Below are 22,426 nucleotides of genomic sequence, written 5' to 3' on the forward strand. Positions count from 1 at the left end.
ATTGCTTCAACTCGTTGTTATGGGCCTTTATGAGACCTTGAAGGACAGGGTGGATGCCCTTGAAGGAAATAAATTGAGGGGCCCATCAAGCTCTCAGCTGCCCACATCAACGCCAGAGCTTGCACTTGGTCATCAGGCAACACAGGGGCAGCCCCCTAGGCAGAATGCGCTGGTCCCACAGGAACTAGTAGTTGTTGGTGACTCTATTGTCAGGGAAACGAGGAACATGCTTTGTAAAAAGGGTAGGTGGAATAGGACCAGGGTATGTCTGCCAGGGGCAAAGGTTGATGACGTTGTAGAGCGGATATCATCTTTTAAGGGCACAAAAGGTGATATAGTTGTACACGTTGGCACTAATGATATTAAGAGTAGGAGACCGGCGGAATTACTTAGCAAGTACAGGTCACTGTTGAAAAAAAGCCGTGAATTAGGGTTGAACTTGAAAGTGTCTGCAATTCTGCCCAGACACGATAGGAGGGAGTATATGATGAGAGCCTTGTCGATCAATTCGGCCCTGGAGGGATTGTGCAAGGCTCAAGGGGTAGAATTTTTTTCAGCCTGGACTGTACTTGTTAACAGGAGAGATTGCTTCTACAGGGATGGGATACACTTAAATAGAAAGGGTGCAAGAATTTTTGCTGATGCTGTCGAGGCAGTGTTAGGTGGGTCGGAAAACTGCTAGTTGGGGGGGATACAAGGACTAATAGATTAACAGGAGCCACTGGCAGAGGTGGAAGTGATTCTTGCACTGCTTCTATTCAAATGAGCAGAAGTCTGAAAAACAAGATGCAGGATATTTCAGAGACTGCTGGTAGTCATTGCGTTACAAGTAAACACATGGGTTGTGTTAGGGTAGCTAAGAATAGAAACAGGTGCATGTATACCTGCGTGTACACCAATGCTAGGAGTTTGGTAAATAAATTTGATGAATTTGAGGTATTGCTCAAAACATCAAAGGCAGATATTGTTGGGATATCAGAGACGTGGTGTCACACAGATATAAGTAATGCGGAACTGGAATTTGGGGAATACAATGTATATAGAAAGGATAGACAGGACAGGACAGGACAGGAGGGGAGGAGGGGTTATGCTATTAATTAAGAAACACATAAAGTCAAAGGAAGTGAAGCCAGTTGACATCGATGGACAGGGCAGTGTCGAGTCAGTTTGGTGTGACATAAGCATAGGGAAATCAAAATTGAGAGTAGGAGTGTGCTATAGGCCTAATGACTCTGATGAGTATAATAATATATTGTACAGGGAAATAGAGTGGGCCAGTAAATCAGAGAGTCTTATAATGGGGGATTTTAATTTCCCAGATATTGACTGGAATTTGTGGGTTGGTCACTCACACACTAGCAAGGCTTTTGTGGATTTATTGGATGATTGTTTTCTACATCAGCATGTTCGTGAGGCAACAAGAGGGAGCAATACTCTTGATCTGATTATCAGTAGTGATTCTTCGTGCATTAAGAACCTGCAGATAAATGAACCACTAGGTGGCAGTGATCACAGTGTGTTGAAGTGGGATTTACTCAAGGAGGTAACTACCATCAGAGGTAAAGGGAAGGGTTTTTGTTTTCGTAAAGGCGACTATGATGGTCTGAGACAGCATTTAAATTCTATACAGTGGGACCAACTGATGATGTTACCAACAGCAAACTCAAAATGGGAAGCATTCAAGGAACTAATCTTGGTGGCTACCAGGCTTTACATACCAACTAAGAAATATTGTTCAAGGTTTAGGCCTAAATGGTTGTCAGATGGACTAATGAGACATGTGGCAGAGAAGAAAAATGCATGGGATACATACAAATTAATGGGTGACATGGAAGCCTATGATAGATATAAGTTGGTCTGTAACCAAGTCACAAAGGAGATTAGGCAGGCAAAGGCAGACTACGAAAAATCCTTGGCAAAGGATGCAAAGAAAAACAGAAAGGAGTTCTTTACATACTTGAACTCGAGAAGGAAAGGGATGAATCAGATTGGTCCACTGGATATTGATGGTTCAACAGTTGAGGATCCTGCTCAGGTGGCTAACAATCTAAACGAGTATTTTGCATCTACATTCACGCATGAGGAGTTATTCAGGAAGGAGAATGATGTAGGTAAAGTAAACATTGGCAGTGAGCTGGATGATTTTGTAATAACTGAGAGGAAAGTGGAGGAGAGATTGTTGAGGATAAACATAAAAAAGGCACCTGGGATGGATGGGATCTATCCAGTTATATTAAAGGAGGCAGCAAAGGAAGTATGCAAACCCCTAGCCATAATTATGAGAGCTTCTTTGGACTCAGGGGAGGTACCCATAGACTGGAGATGTGCAAATGTAACCCCAATTCACAAAGGAGGATCAAAGGCTGACACAAGTAATTATAGACCTGTTAGTTTAACTTCTGTTCCAGGTAAATTAATGGAGGCACTGGTTAAAGAAGCACTGCAGGATCATTTAGACAAGAATTCAGTTATAGCTCAGACGCAGCATGGTTTTGTTAAGGGCAGGTCTTGCCTGACCAATTTGATTGGATACTATGATGTAGTCACAAAAGAACTGGATGCAGGGAATAACTTTGATATTATATATTTGGATCTTAGAAAGGCTTTTGATACTGTTGCACATGGAAGACTGCTGCACAAATTGGAGCAGTGTGGCATTGGAGGCAAATTGCTGCTATGGATAAGGGGATGGTTGAGTGGCAGAAGACAGAGAGTGGTAATCAATGGACACTGCTCAACGTGGACTAATGTTATTAGTGGAGTTCCTCAAGGTTCAGTGTTGGGTCCATTGTTGTTTTCGGTGTTTATGAATGATATTGATGATGGGATATCAAGTTTAATGTCTAAGTTTGCAGATGATACAAAGGTTGGCAGGGTCGTTAAGGACACTACTGACGCTATGCTGCTGCAACAGGATCTGGAAAGGTTGAACAGATGGGCTGAGAGGTGGCAAATGAAGTTTAACATTGACAAATGTAAAGTACTACATATGGGTAACAGTAACCCCAGAGCAATGTATCAACTCTGCGGTACTACACTGACAGTGGTGGAGAATGAAAAGGACCTGGGGGTAATTGTGCAGGCAGATATGAAGTTCTCTGAGCAGTGCAGATGGGCTACAAGAGTAGCTCATGGTGTATTGTCAATGATATACAGGAATTTTTCTAGCAGGGATAAGGAGGTGATTATTCCCTTGTATAAGGCAATGGTTAGGCCGCATCTTGAGTACTGTATACAGGTCTGGAGGCCTCATTTCAAGAAGGATGTAGAGCTGCTGGAACGGGTACAGAGAAGGGCAACATTAGTAAATGGAACAAAGGGTTGCTCTTACGAAGAAAGGCTTAAGTTTTGCAAATTACAGAGTCTGGAGACTAGGCACCGGCGAGGTGATCTGATAGAGGTGTATAAGGCTTTGAATGGTTTGAGCATGCTCAATGCCAATGGGATTCTTCATCTTTCTCAGAATAATCACCTCAGAGGGCATAAATTCAAATTGAGGAAGGACGGATGTCGGATAGATGTGCGGAAATTTGCCTTTGGCCAGCGGGTGGTTGGTTGGTGGAACCGACTTCCATCACTTGTTGTTGAAGTTGATAGCCTAAACAAATTTAAAGCTCAACTGGACAGGTATTTCGAACGAACGGAGGGGTGAAATGGGAGAGGGTTTTTTTTTTTTTTTTTTTTTTTTGGCTGATGCTGAATAAGCTTGCTTTCTTGCATCATATGCCTCTACTAATGCTAATGCTAATATTGGTCATTAACCAGCCACCCAATATGGAATTATCTGCAAATTTTGATATCATGTTCTATTGGAGGGAATGGATAGATGAAATTGGGAATTTTTTTTTTTTTTTTTTTTTGGCTAATGCTGTATAAGCTTGCTTTCTTGCATCATTTGCCACTGCTAATTCTATTCCTTATCAAGTGTCATTTATGAAAATCAGAAACATTAGAAGGTCTAGCACCAATCCCTGATGGACCCCACTTCTAACACTAGCCTTAGATAAACCATTAATAACAACCCTCTGCCTCCTCCTGCATCCCATAATCTTAACTATTGTATACTAACATGTTCAAGCTTATATAGTAACCTCTTATTCATAGAGTCAAATGCTTTGCTAAAGTTCAAATAAACAATGTAAAATTATTTCCTACATTTAATTCATTAGCGACTCTTTCAAAATCACAAACCAGATTAGTTAAGCATGATTTGCCCTTTAAAAACCATGCTGTGTTTCCTTTAGAATACCATTTCTATCTATATGCCCCTTTATTTCATTACATTTGGTGTCATTGGAATACAGAACCTGCTCACAAACAGAGAATTGAAGATCATGGTGATGATGGCATATTTATTAAGATAATTTCATGAGAAAAAGAGAAATTAACCTTGGATTGCCTGTTTGACATCTGAATTTTAATTAAAAAATAAACATATCATTATAAATCCACAGAACTTTACAATATTCATATAAGAAAGAGTTTGAATTTAGAATAATCTTACTTTTAAGACTTACCTCTTTAAGACATCTGTGGCCATGTTTTGAAATGAATTCTCTAAACTTTACACCAGCTAAAGATGAAGATGTTCTCAGCCATAACAGGGCCTCCTGGAATGTTATTTTTATTTTATTTTTTTCAATATTCATCCCATTTCTTGAAGTTCTAATAACATTTTCATTATAGAGAGTAATTCAGAAGTTTTTAAGCTTATAACTTTGACCTGAGTACAAAGAGCTTTAGTATTATTCATTCATAAAACCTACAACTTTCTATATTTTGAACTTAATAAAACAGACCAAGCACAAAATGAAAGCAGTAACTTTGAAGTTTTACTGGTAACTAATGATTATAAGTTTTGTAACTAGTCGACTTTCTGTGGCCATCATGATCCCTGTACCTTACACCATTGGATTTTTAACTCTGAGGCTCTATTAAGGCCAAATCACCATTACCAGAAAATTTACCTGAACTGAATAACAGAATCAGAGTTGTTACTGAACATGTAACATTTTACACCTTGGTGGTACACTGAGACATTATTTCCAATAAGAACTTCAAGATTGTGGCTTTCATTCAGTGACTGGTACATTTTGCTTCAAGACCATGGCTTGCATTCAATGTTTGTTACATTTTTTTAAGTTTGAAACACATGAAGTTAAAGGTTTACAAAGTTGTGAAGCTACTTTTGAATTATTCTAAAATAATTCAAATAATAACAATATCAAGTAATAGCAGTCCAGGACATTTAAGCTTTTTCTCCACTAAACTGCATTTTTAGTTTCTTTACAGTAATGTGGGCTATATGTGGGCTGTACTTTCAGGATTGATTCCCAAACCCAAAAACAATGAAATAATTTTATATAAACATTTGTCTGATTCCAAACAATAATGATGCTATGGAGTTTGCAGTGGTAAAAAAATAATAAAATAATACATAATAAATAACAAATGTGTCTAGTACGAATAAACATTTTACTTACTTATATCTACTTATTTTTATTTATTATTTTATCATTGAAAACTCATGCCATTGATTTTACCATTTAAACCCATAGCCATTTGTTAAAATTCAAACAGCCATAGCTTCATAACTGTTCAGAATCAGGGAATTGTTTATATGAACTTTTTTCATTGTTTTTAGGTACTAAATTATGAAGTATGTTTCATATGTGGGCCAATCTGTGTGCATTTTTTCATACAGAAAGTTTCAAGAATTATTATAAATAACAATAAATCCATGGTTTGGTATCTATGACACTTCAAAAAAATTGCATATCTAATTATAAATATAGCCGACCAGGCTAGCCAGGTGGGTAAAGTGCCTGCCTGGCAACCCAAAGGTCGCAGGTTCGAATCCCGCCTCAGGCTTGGATCAGAGTAAAATGCAAAAACTTTGGGAGATGCATTATGGCCACAGAAGCTGATGCGCCAACAATTAACAAAAAAAAAAATTATAAATATAAGCTGGCTTTCTTGCATCTGCCACTACTAATACACTAATATCCATTGGAAAAATCTTAACTATTCAATTAAATAAAACATTTACTTCTAATAGGAGCAATAATAGGATGCCAGAAATGTTTACTGTGTGAGAGTTAAAATTCAAGAAATTAAAGTTTCTTTCAAACTTACATTGACTTAAGAAATATGGGCAGAGAACCTATTTGCTATTGAAACTCTCTTGTTTTGTTGGTAGATATTGATTTTATTGATATTAATTACATAACAAAATATATAGGGAAAATACTATGTACAAAGAACCATTTTCTGAGGGTAGGGCTGTACTTAAGAAGGGATAACTAGGCACTATGTGGAAGAAATTCCATGCTGTATCTAAGATATTTACAAAATATTGAAAACTTAAGGAATTTTTATACTTCAGAGATGTATGCTGGTCTATGAGAATTTAACACATTATTTATAATATTAACAAAATTTTTACATAACACTGATTTCTGAAGATTATCCTGCTAGAGTTCTCCAGCCTTAGGGTAGTATTTGGATTCTGATACATTCTAATTCTTTTAGATGTTTTTTTCTTTTTGTTTTATATATTAATATTTATATAGTAATTTTACCTGGAGTTCTTTTTTAGCCCTTGCACAAGAGTGCTACCTCTTTGTTCAAAATCAATAGCAAAACTAAAGTTTTGGCATTTAAGAATTATCCCTGATTTATAGCAAAATAGTATTAGTATTGGCAAGAAAATGATGCAAGAAGCAAGCTTATACAGTAGCATCAGGCAGAAAAAAAAAATTGCCCACATCATTTGTCCATCCCCTCTAATAATTTGTCTAATCCTTCCTTAAATTTATTCAAATTACCTAACTCCACAACACCAGATGGAAGTTTCTTCCAACAATATATTATCCTCTTGTGGGAGACAAATTTCCATACATCTATCCTGGAACCATTCTTTTTTCAATTTAAATTTATGTCTCCTTATGTGCATCATCTGAGAAAGAGTAAGGATGCCATCAACCTTTAGTTTACTCAATCAATTTAAAGCATTAAATATTTCAGTGAGGTCTCTTCACAGAGGCCTGCTTCCAGATGCTGGAATTTACAGAACTGAAGTAATCCTTGGTAAGAGTATCCTTTTGTGCCCTTGTTGATTAACCTTGCTGCTCTTCTGTGGAACTGGTGTGACTGCACCAGTCCCACAGATTCACATCCATCCGATAATGAAGCTTCCAGACCTGTGTGTGTGTGTAGTACTCAGAGATTCAGCCTAACCATTGCCTCAACTAATACCTTATATAATGGGATAATTGCATCCTTGTTCCTGCTGGAAAAATTGGTGTATATCACTGATAGAACCCTATGAACTGTTCTAGCAACCTGTCTGCACTGCTCAGAGAACTCCAACTGTACAATTACCACTAAGTCTTTTTCATTCTCCAGTTCCTTGAGTGTGGTACTACCCAACTGGTATCTTATTTTTGGATTATTGCTACCTTTCATTTGATCTCAGTTGCTGTGACATAACCACAAAGGAACTGGAATAAAAAAATAATTTTAACACTATATACTAATATTCAGTAAAGTTTTTGACACTATTTCACTTCTCAGTTCCAATTTGTATAATTATCTTTCATGAACAGTATCAAAAGCTTTACTGAACTCTAAGTATATAACGCCAAAATTATTTTTTGATTCCAGTTCCTTTGTATTTCTTTCAGTAGTTCCTTTGTATTCCAGTTCCTTAGCAACTATGTCATAGCTGCTAATCAGATTAGTCAAACAAGATCTCCCTTTAACAAAACCATGCTGTGATTACCATAATACTGCATCACAATTGTTTCATATGCCTAAGGTGCCATATATCATATCTAAATTAACTGATATTGATTTTGAAACATTAAATTTTTTAAACATAATAAGAATAATAAATAAAATATTTAAAATTGGCAAAGTCCAAAAGCACATAGTAATAACAGTTTGTGAAGTCCTGGAAAGGCCAAATCTATGGAAGTGAGATTGGACCATTAGAGGTAGAGATTAAAGGACAGAAAGTGGAAAAATTAAAGAGCTATGAACAACAGTTGCTAGAAGTGACAAGTAGGTGATTATCCCATTGGTTAGGCAACACCTTGAGTACTGTGTACAGGTCTGGAGGCCTCATTTTAGGAAAGATGTAGACTTGCTAGAATGAGTAGCAAGTCTACAGAAGGGGAACAAAGGGGTGCTCTCACCAAGATAGGCTTAAGTTCTGCAAATTGCAGTGCCTGGAGACTAGACACCTGTCAGATGATCTGATTGAGGTGTATAAGGCCTTGAATGGGTTGAGCAAGGTCAGTGGTGATGGAATTATTCCTCTTGCTCAGATTATGAACCTGAGGGGGCATAGATTCAAATTGAGGAAAGACAGTTGTAGAATAGATGTACGGAAATTTGCCTTTAGCCAGTGTGGGTAGTTGATTACTGGAACAGACTTCCATCTCTTGTTGTGGAAGTTGAGAGCTTAAATAAATTTAAGGCTAAGTTAGACAGACATTTGGAACGAATGGATGGGTGAAATGGGAGGGTTTTATTTTTTTTTTGGCTGATGCTACATAAGTTTGCTTTCTTGCATTGTATGCCTTAACTAATGCTAACAGCAGGATACATTCTCATGGATAAAAAATAAAGCTATTACACTAGCAGAAGTTTAAACTGACTGTTTAGTACATAAAATACTTAACTAGAAACAAGAGAGGATAATTCTAGATTCTCTTTAAACAGATTTTGTATGATATGATAAAACTCATGGATGACCAAGGGAGAGGTGAACAGAGCTTGTTTAAAATTAGAAGAGGATAACTGTGGTGCAAAGGTAATAAAGTAATCTATGATTTCAGCATCCTGTCAACAGCTGCTGTTATTGTTTTGTATTTTTACCACTGAAAGCACAATTATGACAATTTAAATACCATACACATAAGAAAGTAACTTAATTTTTTCCTTTTCTACTGCCATAAAATTACAAAAAGGCATTTCTACATGTAAATCAGGGAAATTAAAAAAAAACAACAACTTAACTTTAGTATTAGTAAGAGCCATATGGTCCTTGAGGTTGTCACAGACATTCTCTCAGATATGCCAGACAAGCTGTATTTGCTACCTGGGAGTCTAAAATTCTGATGGAACTGATATTCAGGTGACATTCAAATCAAGTGGACCCAATTTTGGCAAAGTCCGGATGGTCTGTGACAGCCAAATCCTCTGCTTGCACCTTCATGATGGTGGGACTGTTAGGAATCCTGGGTATAACCTCCATGCACAAGCACATGGCAGGTGACCACCCAGGTGTGAACCAATGTAAGCAGGGGTCGAGGTGTGGTGCCCATACCGCATGGAAGAATTCCACCCCTCTGTGTTACCAGGCAATACTAGGTGGTAGATGACTCTCATCAGCCAGTGAAATACCACCACTTTGTTTATTGGAGACTTGAAGTGGTGGAACCCATGTTTAGTTTCCAGAACTAAGTTCCAGTCAACCCTTCCCAATCTCTTCCATCATGCAGTATGACTGATGACTTTGAGATTATGATGAACATCATGGCAATATCCAATCTTCCTTACATTTCGAGGGCACAGCTCTAAAATGGCGTTTGCAGGCCGGCCGCTAGTTAGTACACTGGACCGAACCTATTGTAACTCTTTAGGAGGCTTCCGGATCAGCTAGTGTATAATCTTGCTACTTCTACTCTGCCAGATAGTGGCTTGAGGGAGTCTGAGTAGTGTGTATGTGAGGGGGCACTGTCGAGGCCACGTTATGTTGAAGATCTGGGTATATTCTTACCATGTGTACGCCATATCTAAAAATTTCATTACTTCATACAGCATGTCCCCCCCACTTTTTCTTACTATTGAATACACCATGAATTGTCAAACTAATAGAGTAAGCTTATCTGTGAAAAGATCTAAACCTCCCAAACACTTCCTAGTTCATTTCACAAATATATGTGGTCTCAATTCTAATCTCAATGATGTCCATTTCCACTGGCAGTCTGCCAAACCCCATGTATTTTTTCTGACAGAATCTCAGTTATCGGTTGATTTAACTACTGCTCATCTCAGTTGCCCTAACTATTCGCTGTATGATTCCTTTTGCCTCAAAAGTGGTACTTGTGCATATGTCCATTCCGATATTCCGTCAGAGAATTGGTAATTTGGAATCTCCTCTTTTCGATCTTCTCTGGCTTAAAATCTCTCTACCTCATTCTGTCAAATTCATCCATCGTCTCTACCGTTCTCCCAACTCCACTAATCATTTGGAGCTCTTTGATTTCCTCTCTTTGCAACTTGACTTTCTTCAGTCCAACTTTCCTAACAGTGAGGTAATTTTCCTTGGTGATTTTAATGTTCACAACTCCAGCTGGCTTCCTTTTTCTAGTCACACCGACCCAGCTGGTTGAGATGATGAGGCTTTTGCAATTACTAATGACCTTGCACAGATTGTTCATTTACCTACAAGAATACCAGACAATCCTAGCCATACATCCAACATGCTTGATCTTTTTCTCACAAACAACCCTTATAAGTACACAGGCGAAGTGAGTGGTCCTTTAGGTACCTCAGATCACAACTTGGTGATTGTCCCTTCTCCAATGGAGCCTTTTTCTAATGGCTATTCCCAACCTCATGTTGTTTGGCATTACAAGAATGCAAAATTAGATGACCTGCGAGATTTCTTTTGCTTGGTCGGACTACTGTTTCAAAACTTCTGATGTCAACGTTTGCTCAGATTGTGTCAGTGAAATTATTCTAGTAGGAATGGAATCCACTTTAAAATCTCATCCTTTATCTGAACCTTGGTTTTCCAATAAATGTGCTAAGGCTGTTCAAGAGAAGAACGTTGCATATCGTAATTGGCTTGTTTCCAATTCTTCAATTTCAATTTCTGCCTACACCAAAGCTCGCAACAATTGTAAAGCAGTTATTAATCAGTTCAAACTAGATTTTGAACAGGCTAAGAGTAGAAGACTTGCTTCTTGTCCTAATGGTAGCCGAGTATTCTGGTCTCTTGCCAAAGCTATTGTCCGCAACTTTTGCCCATCTCTGCTCTCCCTCTCCCCCCTTATATTGTAGTCTGAACAAGAAAAAGAATGCCATTATCAATGATCTTGCTCAATACATTCAAAGCCTTAAACACTTCAATCAGATTACCTCACAGGTGCCCAGTCTCTAGCCACTGCAATTTTCAGAACTGAAGCCTGTATTGTTAAGACTGCCCTTTTGTTCCATTCATGAATCTTGTTGCCCTTCTCCACATGCATTCCAACAGATCTACATCCTTCCTGTAATGAGGCCTCCTGCTGTATACAGTACTCAAGATGAAGCCTAAGCATGGCCTTGTACAAAGGGATAATCACCTTTTTATCCCTGCTAACAAAGTTCCTATATATTATCAACAAAAAACCCGATGAGCTGTCCTGGCAGCCTGTCTGCACTGCTCAAAGAACTTCATATCAGACTGCATAATTACTCGCAGGTCGGCACCTCCATAGACAGGTGGGCAGGAGCAGCAGTATGTAGCACACGCTTCTTGATAGACCGGAGTTCGAGCCCATGACCACCGAATACGGAGGATGCAGAAAGGTCAGGGAATGACCACTGCATGTCCTCAGAGCAATATCGTCTTAGTTGCTAATGCTCCTAAAAACCAAATAACAAACAAACCCCCAGGTCTTTTAATTTTCCACTAAGCTGAGTACCAATCAGTTAGTATGTTATTCTGGGATTACTGCTACCCATATACAGTACAACTGCCATTTCTCAGCCTGTCGGTCTAATTTATCTAGATCTTATTGCAGTAGCTTACCTTGATGACTGTCATTAATCTTGCCAACCTTTGTATTATCTGCAAACTTAGACATTAAGCCTGATATACCTTCATCAATATCATTAATACAGAAAACAGCAATAAGCCAATCACCAAACCCTGTGGTACTCCACTAATAATCCATGAAGTGCAGTGTCCATTGATAACCACTCTCTGTCTTCTACAACTCAATTATCCCTTTATCCATAGTAGTAACTTGCTCTTAATTTCATGTTGCCCCAGTTTGTACAGCAGTCTTTTATTTGTAACAGTATCAAAAACCTTCCTGAAATCCAAGTATATGATATCAAAATTATTTTTTGAATCCAGTTCCTTTGTTATTGTATCATAGTATCCAATCAGACTGGTCAGGCAAAACTGCCCCTTAGGAAATCCATGCTGTGACTGCAATATAAATGCATTCTTGTCTAGATGATAAATTACTTCTTTAAACAGTGACGGCATTATTTTCCCTGGAACAGATCTGCTAACAGGTCTGTAATTACTCAAGTTACCTTTTGATCTCCCTTTGTGAATTGGAGTTTGCTTACTCCTGAATCCAAGGATGTTGTGTCATAATTGTGGTTAAGTGTTTCCTTATCTCCTTTGCTATCTCTTAATATAATTGGATAGATTTCATCCACCCCCAGGGCTTTTTTTATGTTTTACTTCAACAATTTCTTTTCCACTTTCCTTTCAGTTATCACAAAATCATTTAGCCCCTGTTAAAGTTTTGATAAACTTCTGGCATCCCTTTCCCTAAAGTTGTATGGTAACTGAAAATAAAAATATTTATTTCCTTTCGTATGTTGTAAATTTTAAATTCATATTGTAGCCTTGCTTTCAACTGTAAACAAAATAATCGTAGTGGTGGCAGCTGGTGACAAGATATTGAAACAGTTGGGGACACCAAAGTGGCAAATTAATGATAATAAGGATGAAGATATAAGTAAAATCTCAAAGCTTGGCAATATCATACACAAAAGGGGCAAACTAAACGTTCTTGCTGCTGATGAATTATATTGCAGTAGTCCAACAATGTTCAAAAAAGCTTATTCACTGAATGATAAAATCTTAGCATAGATCAGAATTGTCTAGTATTGTGTCAGCTTTTCACAAAAGGTAGAAATTTTGTACTCTAGTCTTTAAGATGTTTGAACCAGATGACACTATGCATGCTAAAGCTATTGAAATGAATCAAACATTCTCCTGATTCTACAAATAACCATGTGGAGACTGGGTTTAATTCATTGTAAGCCTTTACCAAATTTTAGCATTAAAGTGCCATTATTTATTTGTATACAAATATTCACACTCAGAGGATACTGATCTTAGTGTAGACACAAGGCGGCAAAATGAAGTTAATAAAAAGGGCAAAAAAGAGAGAATAAATTAATTTCTTAAACAAAGAGACATTAGGAGTAGAATCATGTGAATCTTACTAACTATTTGCAAAAAATTGGAACAAGTGACATGTCAAATAGTAGAGGTGAAGAACAAGTAATAAGAAAAAGGGATGATACCTGTCATTAATATCCTTAGGTCTGTGGTGGGAATGAAAAGAATTTGAGGGGAATCTATGTGGAATTCAAAAAGGGTACTAAGATATATTTTCCTAGAACACAAAGGAAAACGTTGGTTTGTAGGATTTTAGGTGCATCAGCAATTTAGGCCATATTGCATGTCAATTTGCTGGAAGAAAAACCTGAGTTTCAAGAATTAAAACCATGCTACCCTCACCTGAGATCAACTGACTCAGCCATGTGAAAAAAAGTCCACAAATATTGGTTGCATCATTGAAGGGATTCAAATTTGGGCCTTTCCACTCTGTGTGGAAGGATGGTGATTATACCAACTGTGCTTACCCACGAGGACACAAAGAGGAAAGGATGAAATGATGACAAAGACTGATAGTTGTGACAATGGTGAATGAGATAACTATAGAAATACAAAATATCTAATAAATTTAAAAATAATAATCTCAAGTCTGTGGGAGTGATAAAATTGCAGTGGCAGAAAAAAGGAATAATAATAGATGACAAACACTTAAGAGTCCCAGAAGTTTGGAGGGCTGAGAAACAACAGCATCAATATGAAGAGCTGGATGGTCAGAACAGTAGATAATACCTAGTCTTTCTGTATTCGCATTGGTTGAACTACTTATAAAAGTGAACACTGGGAACTGAGCCTTTTGATAAAATAAGACAAAATCTGAAATATACTGCATGAAGGGCATTATTCATGTTATACAGGAGCAGAAAAAGTTTGAAAGAAAACAGAAAGCATGTGAGGATATTTTGAACTAAGTCTATTTACATGAATTGATCTGGGAGGGGGGGTGGATTATTAACACCTAATGTTTCAAGATCCGTTCTGCTTCCTTCTTCTGAGGCTGCAATATAGTAAGGAGGTAAATATAAGTAAGTTAAGATATAAAGATTGAGTTAAAAGTAATAAAAATAATAAAACCTTTTTTTCTCTATACATGTATAAATAGCTTCTGTGGTAGAGATAAACGGGGGAAGGGTTATAGAGGCCTGAGAAACAACATAAATATCGGTATGTCATAAATAAAGTTTTAAATATTTAAAATCATCGAGTCTGGGCCTGAACCTGTTGGGTTTTTTTAAATACAATAACATGGGAGTATTTTTTTCTTTAAGTCATCTGTGAACAGCTGCCACTGATGCTAACAGACCAGGTGGGAAGGAGCAGCAGTGCATAGCACACACTTCTTGATTAGACCGGGGTTCGAGCCTGTCACCACCAAATATGGAGGATGCGGAAAGGTCAAGGGAATGACCACCGCATATTCCCAGAGCAATATGGCCTTAGTTGCTAATGCTCCTAAAAACCAAATAACAGATGCTAACAGACTGAGATAAACAACAAATCATTAAGAGATATACAAGAAGCAGAAGAGGTTTACTGTATTCCCTTCATATCATATACATTTCTAAAAAGATATGGATGTGTGATATGAAAAGGTAATGAAATATAAAAAGTGCCTGCTTTGCTGAATTTTAGTTGATAATCGAGTTTATTAATGTTCAAATAAAGAACTAATGATAAATTAAAAAAAAATACAGACCTCAATATTCATGGTTCTAAATTTTCTTGGTTCAATATTTTGGGATATGTCATAGGCAAGACTCTAAATTGGAAGAACATGTATGTAAGATTAGTTAAAACAGATTAATTAATCAATGAAACAAAAATACAGTAAGTTCCCAACATATGTAAGAAATACGTTCCAGGACTTCTTACATAAGTCGAGTTTTACATAACTCGGGAATGACTAATAAAATATTGCTATTATATCCCTTATATGCCAAAATTACAAAAACCACATATCTTCAGAAGAATGAAGAAAATAGTTATGACTATAATTAAAAATAGCAAGAACTTAAAATGCCAAAAGTTAAGACAAAAAATATGCACTTTAGTCAAAAAAAAATTCTTTTTTTTTTTTTTCCCTTAGTGCCAACTGAAGGTGTTTTTAACGAAAGTCCGTTGTTCATGACTATTGGCCTTATTCTCATTTAAACTTAACTTTAGTTTTATGTTTTAAAACTGATAACTAGAGGATGACATGGTGCACCTCTTCCTCCTCTGAGCTTAATTTTAATTTTTAACCCAAGATTTTTAACTTATGATTTTAGTTTTTAATCTTAGACCTTCTCATACCCCCTTTTTTATATAATTCATGCAACTAAACTGATCATGCAGTGAGTGCCGGTTTTATTTAAGCTTTGACTAAGTGCATATTTTCCGAAAAAGTTGTATATTTTAAAATTAATTACTTATATATATTTTTATATATTAGTTATATATATAGAAAAATAGTTATTTTTAATTAGTTCAATTAAAAACTATCTGGAGACAGCGGTGAAAAATTAACCCCAGGGGCTCACATCTGGTGAGTACAGGCTTGGCACACCCAGGGTCCTGAGCTGGATATCATCATTCTTCTCTTTTTTGGTGACTTCCTTCTACTTCTGACTCATTCTGTCTCTCAGGGTAACTCAGAAATTTTTTTTTTTTTTTTGACTGGTGCAGCAAAAGCCTCCGTCTTCCTTGCATTTGTCCCCTCATTCTTTTTGGACACATTTGTGATTTAGTACTCTTGCCAAATACTTATGTGATGTGTATTTTTAGATGTAAACTCTTCTTTTCAAATGTACTGGGATAGCATGTATTTATTTTTTTAGGGCAATAAAATAAATTTATACATATATATAACATATAAAAATAGTGTACACATATGTGTGAACACAGTACACTCAAATATGTGCACTCTTTTACTCTTGCACCTGACCACTAGGGACTCCAGTTAGCTGATTTCAGGCAGAGAGTGGAATAGGCCAGGTTTTCAACTGTATCACATGCAACTCAGCCTGTGAATACTTGTAGAGACATAATACACTTTAAACCATAAGAACTGGAGTATCATAAAAATACACTGTGGCTTAGTAATTGATGCATCAAAAACAAAGGCCTACCTGTTCATATAACATTTTTGACTCAAAATCGCCTATTTGATAACTTCCTGAAGTTTGGCTAGTTTCACTGAAAACCCTGTAAAATTACAGACTAGTTTAGCTACCAAACTCTTCAGAACTCAAATCATGTGCATGTTACTTATGAATTTCTACTACAGTTCTTTTTATATCTCCACGAGTATATCTCCAAGTATTAAGATTTGTGCACAGCAAACAATATGGTCCAGTCAAGGTTTTTTACTAGAGAGGAAGAATTACTGCTGCTTCTCTATCCCTCTTGACTAAAATAGAGTAGTGCAGTCTGGCTGCCACAGCAGGCCATCGAGTTTTGTCAATGATATATAGGAATTTTGCAACAGACACAAGGACGCGATTATCCCTTTGTATAAGGCAATGGTCAGGCCACACCTTGAATACTGCGTACAGGTCTGGAAGCCACATTTTTGAAGGATGTAGAGTTGCTAGAATGAGTACAGAGAAGGGCAACAAGATTGGTGAGAGGAACAAAGGGGCATGCTTACGAAGAAAGGCTTAAATTCTGCAAGTTGCAGCATCTGGAGACTATGCACCTGTGAGGTGATATGATTGAGGTGTATAAGGCCTTGAATGATTTGAGCAGGTTCAATGCTGACGAGATACTTCTGCTTGCTCAGATTAAGAACCTGAGGGAGCATAGATTCAAATTGAGGAAAGACAGTTGTGAATAGATGTGTGGAAGTTTGCCTTTAGCCAGCGGGTAGTTGATTGCTGGAACAGACTTCCATCTGTTGTTGTGGAAGTTGATAGCTTAAATAAATTTAAGGCTGAACTAGACAAACATTTGGAGTAGCCGGATGGGCGAAATGGGAAGGTGTTTTTTTTTTTTTTTGGCTGATGCTGTATAAGCTAGGGGAAAATCCGATTGTTATTTACCATGGAGTGCATTGAAGTGCCTTTCTAAATTTCCTTTTTTGGGTATAGCCATGGAAGTATTGCAAATCAAACAACAACATTTTTCCTTTATCATTACAAAAAAGTATTCTAATTCTCACTCTTGATGAAAATTATATGTTTTACTCTTTTTCATAGTATTTATTTTAAATCAAAGGGTATTAAATTAACGTATAAGTACTGTCCAGTTATTAATATCAACTAAGCTAAATAAGAATTTGACATATACACTATGCTCTCCACAATGTAACTGCATGAATTTTCACTAGACAAGCCTAGTGGCCACACAGCAACTAAAGTAGTCACACGGTTCAATGGATTTGTAATAAGTATATGCAGTATGGCGCATAATAATAATCACGTTTAGATTTTGACTAATCTATTTTTTATATATATTTAAAATTCGTCGCTATCAACTGAAATTAAAGCTGCAATCTACCAGTCAATCGCGATTGCCTCGTTGGCCACCCCTGCCTTATACAATGGTATAATCACCTCCTTATCCCTGCTGGCAAAATTCCTGTATATCATTGACAAAACCTCATGAGCTGTCCTAGCAGCCTGTCTGCACTGCTCAGAGAACATCATATGTGACTGCACAAATACCCCCAGGTCTCTTTTCATTTTCCACTATCCTGAGCGTAGTACCACAGTTTCTCAGGTACTGTGGGGTTACTGCTACCCATATGCAGTACTTTGCATTTGTCAATGTTAAATTTTAGTTGCTGTTTCTCAGCCCATCTGCCTAAATTTTCTAGATCCTGTTGCAGTAGCATACCATCATTACTGTCATTAATCACCCTGCCAACCTATGTATCATCTGCCAATTGGGATATTAAGCTTGATATGTCTTCATCAGTATCATTGATAAATATAGAAAATAAAAAATTGCCCAACATTGAACCCTGGGGATTTCACTAATAACATTAATCCACAAGGACCGATGTACATTGATTACCACTCTGTCTTCTCTCACTCAACCATTCCTTTCTCCATAGCAGAAACTTGCCCTTAATGTCACACTGCTACACTTTATACAGCAGTCTTTAATGTGCGACAGTAACAAAAGCTTTCCTGAAATCTAAGTATATAATAGCAAAATTTTTTGCATCCAGTTCCTTTGTAACTACATCATAGTATACAATCAAATTGGTCAGACGAGATTTCTCCTTTACAAACCTATGCTGTGTCTGAAGTATATCTGCAGCCTTGTCTAGATGATCCTGCATTACTTCTTTAACCAGTGATTCCATTATTTTTTTTCTGGAACAAAAGTAAAACTAACATGTCTGGAATTACTTGTGTTACTCTTTGATTCCCTTTTGTGAATTGGGGATACACAAGTCACACAAAATATGCACAGCTGACTACATTAACCATTAATTTTAATTTGTAATTAAATATACAGGAATATAATTCATGCCAAAAAAATACCACGCTATGCGAAACCGCGCTGATCGAGGTATTATTAGTACCTATTTTAATGTAATGCATTCCGACAATTTGATTATATGGGTCGAGTTGCAAAATTATATAGGTGTTTGTTTACTATAAATTGATGCACACGAAATTCTTGCAAAAAAAGAAACTAAAATGAAAAATACTAGCAAATACAGTACAAATGATTTTTATTGCAGTATGTACATACCAAAAGAATATAAGTGAAGTATGTGCTGTATTTTTATTTTGAAAAATAACTGATCAGCTTAGTTTGCACACTTTTTTTTTTCTTCTTTTTATCCGCATACATCTCTTTATAACATCGAATGTCATTTTGCAATGTCTGCCTTACTTTCATACCTTGTTCGATGTTTGGATCTAGAAAAACACTCGGCGCCATTACATTTCTTCTTTCCACTCATATTTGCATATAAAGGTGTAATGTTTTTAAAAAATAATCTTTAATAAAAATACACAGCAAAAAATATTTGTACAGCTTATGCATAATGGGAGTTGTGACAACAGTCCAGCCTGGCCTTGAATCCATAACGCATTGGCCTATGTGCTGGCATTATAATACATACATACATATCAAATGTATTGGTGCGTAACGCAGTTATTTTTTTTTTTTTTTTTCAATTTGTAAACCGCGCTATGCGAGGTATTCCTGTATTTAAAAATGGAATAAAATAATCATCTTTAAATAAAGGCAGTTGTTCATTATTTACAATTTTAATTTTTTTAAAATAAAGTTTGTTATCCGAAAAAAGTTACACATGCAAGTCTGCAGAGTACTTTGTACCCCAATGAGATTTATTTATTTATTTTTTTTTACATCCATACTTCTTTAATTATAATTCTATCAGAAAAGGATATCTTCCATTTCTGTGCCCGTGGAAAGGAGAGTTCTCTTTTTCAAAACAGAGCTGACTAGCGTAGAACTTAAAAGAGGAAAATTACTACCCACTCCTATTAACACTGCCATGTGAAACTGTCTATTAGTATAGTTCTGTAAAAGTGATGAATTATGTAAATCCTGCAAAGCCTATCTGAAACAGATTGGCATTTTGATCATATATCTCTGCATTGCCCATCTACAAACAATATCTTGAGAGAAGGGAGAGAGGGGGAAACAAGTTCTAATAAATGTCAAGAATAAATTATAATCACAGGTCTTGGAAGTTATCTGGGTATATAACAAAAAATTTTTATCAAAGATAAAAATAATCAGTTTGACTCAGGAAGAAACAAGTTTTACAAATTATTATAATATTTGCATTAATTACACAATGGACAATCATATAAAATGACAAATTTAAGATTTTTATATTTCTAATAATTTAGGTGTTATAAGCATAATAACTAACTTGTATAGTGGCAGGGACATCTGCACTTTCCACATCTGTACATGTTGCTAAAAGGTATGCAAAATCACTATAGACATCATTGCTCCATTCTGAAATGCCGGCAATTGTTAGTTAACAACAGCACAAAGAATAGTTACTTGAAATTACAAAGTACATAGTTACTTAGAAGCAAGATAACAGAATGATAAAATTAATTACTTTGTATTTTTGAAGAGAGCATAAATAAAAAATATAAAGAATTAATTAAAACCTGCAAGTCTGATGTTTCTATCATAAATTCACTATTACATAATTTATTTCCTTATACAGGGTTTCAGAAAATTACTTTTTGGATTTAGAAAGTGTAATTTTCATAATAATATATAAAATAATTTAAATTTTGAATCTGCACATGACATTCAGGTTTTTGTTGGTAAAATTTTCATGTATGCACTCTTTATGATATGGCAAATATCCAGCTAATAATAAAATATGTCAAGCTTGTGTTAAAAATTTTTGAAACTGAAAATGCATTCCTGGAAATTGTTTGTGACATACACACAAGAAAAAGCTCAACATGTTTTTAAATTTGCAAAGTTAACATTTGTTGGTAGTGTTCATTCAGCAGAATGATTTTTTTTTTTTAGAAGCATTGGCAACTAAGGCCATATTGCTCTGGGGATATGTGGTGGTCATTCCCTGATCTTTCCGCATCCTCCATATTTGGTGGCTCACGGGCTCGTCAGCAGAATGAATTCAAAAGAAATGTCTATTAACAAATTAAACAACAAAGTGACACAGATAGTTAAAAAATACTTACAGTGCTTTGCCAGTAAAAGAAACAGAGAAAGGAAATGAATTAGGCTACCACAAATAATTTCTGCAGAGTTAAAATTTAAATGTGGCTGAGAACTAAGAACACTTCATGAGCCTTCACACAAACATTAACATATGCATATAAACTTACTATAAAATTAAATATAATATTTATCCCCAAGGGCTTACATCTGGTGAGTATGGGCTTGAATGCCACAAAAAATAAAATGTAAAAAAAATATATAATGAATGATCTAAGACACTAACTTTAGGTGTTATAAGCATAATAACTAACTTGTATAGTGGTGGGGACATCTGCACTTTCCACATCTGTACACATTGCTAAAAGGTATGCAAAATCACAATGATGATTTTGTACAGGACATCATCATTGTTCTCTTTCTTGGTGATTTCCTTCTACTTCTCTCTCTCTCTCTCTCTCTCTCTCTCTCTCTCTCAGGGTAACTCAGAATTTTTTTTTGGCTGGTGCAGCATAAGCCTCAAACTTCCTTGCACCATATGGCTAATAATAATATGTTCCATTTCAGCATCTAGATACTGAACAAAAATTTTTGAAGCACATTATTTTTACAGATGAAGCAACTTTCCATGCAAACAGGGTAATTAACATGCAATGATGCCCTATTTGGGGTTCTTGATATTCTGTACAAAGTAATCACACATATTCAGCCAGTCCAAGAGACAGAACAGTACAGTACATTACATTTCAATTTAGTATAGAAACTGTATGTCACGTTTCATTTTAAAATTAACCTTGTTGCATTACATAATTACAAGAGTAAAGATTTCAAAAACTCAAATTAAGTTTATGAAAACCATATATAATATATACCCTAGCCAACAAAATATGAACCTTTGTATTAAGAGAGTCATAGACAGAAGAAATGTGAAAAATGCAAATGAATGTAAATAAAACTGTGATGTGGGATGATGGTCTGTTCCTTCATTGAGTATAAAGACTGCACAGGCTGTTCAACTGCAGTAATATGAAGCCAGAGGGAGGAAAATGCATGATCTATCAGACTCTAAAAAAGGTCTTATCGTGGATGCATGTTTAACATGAGCCATGATTCAAGAAATGACAGACAGACAACTGGTTTCTCAAAAGCATCCATCTCGACGGTTTTTAATGACTTGAAAGCAAGCAGTTCTTCCACATCTCAGAGGCATAAATATGACAGAAAAACAATACTTCCAGAGCAAAGACATCATACTCTAAGGAGGACTGTATGGAAAAATAGGACATCCAGTGTGCAGCAAATAACATAGGAATTCAACCAAGCCCAGAAATTGGTAGTTGCAATAGCTCTCTCTCTCTCTCTCTCTCAATACTACATTATACCATAAAAAGGCTTGATTCTATTTGCTACAACTTTTCCAGCAAACTCATATCCTTCCTGAAATGGGTCCTGAAAATTTGTATACATTACTCAAAGTGTAGGCTAACTAATACTTTATATAATGGAATAATCACCTCTTTCCTTTTATTAGCAAAATTCTTGTATATCATGTATAAAATCCATGAGTTGTCCTTGCTGAATGACAGAAAATTTCATATTTGA

General features: G+C 36.1%; 2 protein-coding genes across 2 annotated transcripts in view; both read right to left on the reverse strand.

Annotated features, from left to right (window-relative positions):
- Window positions 1-5,092, reverse strand: part of LOC150080577 (uncharacterized) — a 66,824-nt gene extending 61,732 nt beyond the window's left edge. The window contains exons 1-2 of the mRNA XM_090380743.1: window positions 4,968-5,092; window positions 4,518-4,665 (exon numbers count right to left, since the gene is read on the reverse strand). Of these exons, the coding sequence (XP_090236869.1) occupies window positions 4,518-4,665; window positions 4,968-5,092 (273 nt within the window). The remainder of the gene's footprint in view (window positions 1-4,517; window positions 4,666-4,967) is intronic.
- A 2,371-nt stretch (window positions 5,093-7,463) lies between these two features.
- The window catches only part of LOC150080578 (uncharacterized), a 192,123-nt gene continuing 177,160 nt past the window's right edge, over window positions 7,464-22,426 (reverse strand). The window contains exon 18 of the mRNA XM_090380744.1: window positions 7,464-7,502. Within this exon, the coding sequence (XP_090236870.1) occupies window positions 7,464-7,502 (39 nt within the window). The remainder of the gene's footprint in view (window positions 7,503-22,426) is intronic.

Source organism: Mastigoproctus giganteus, chromosome 9 (genome assembly GCF_048544385.1).
Source record: "Mastigoproctus giganteus isolate SK-2022 chromosome 9, ASM4854438v1, whole genome shotgun sequence".
NCBI classification, from domain to species: Eukaryota; Metazoa; Arthropoda; class Arachnida; order Uropygi; family Thelyphonidae; genus Mastigoproctus; species Mastigoproctus giganteus.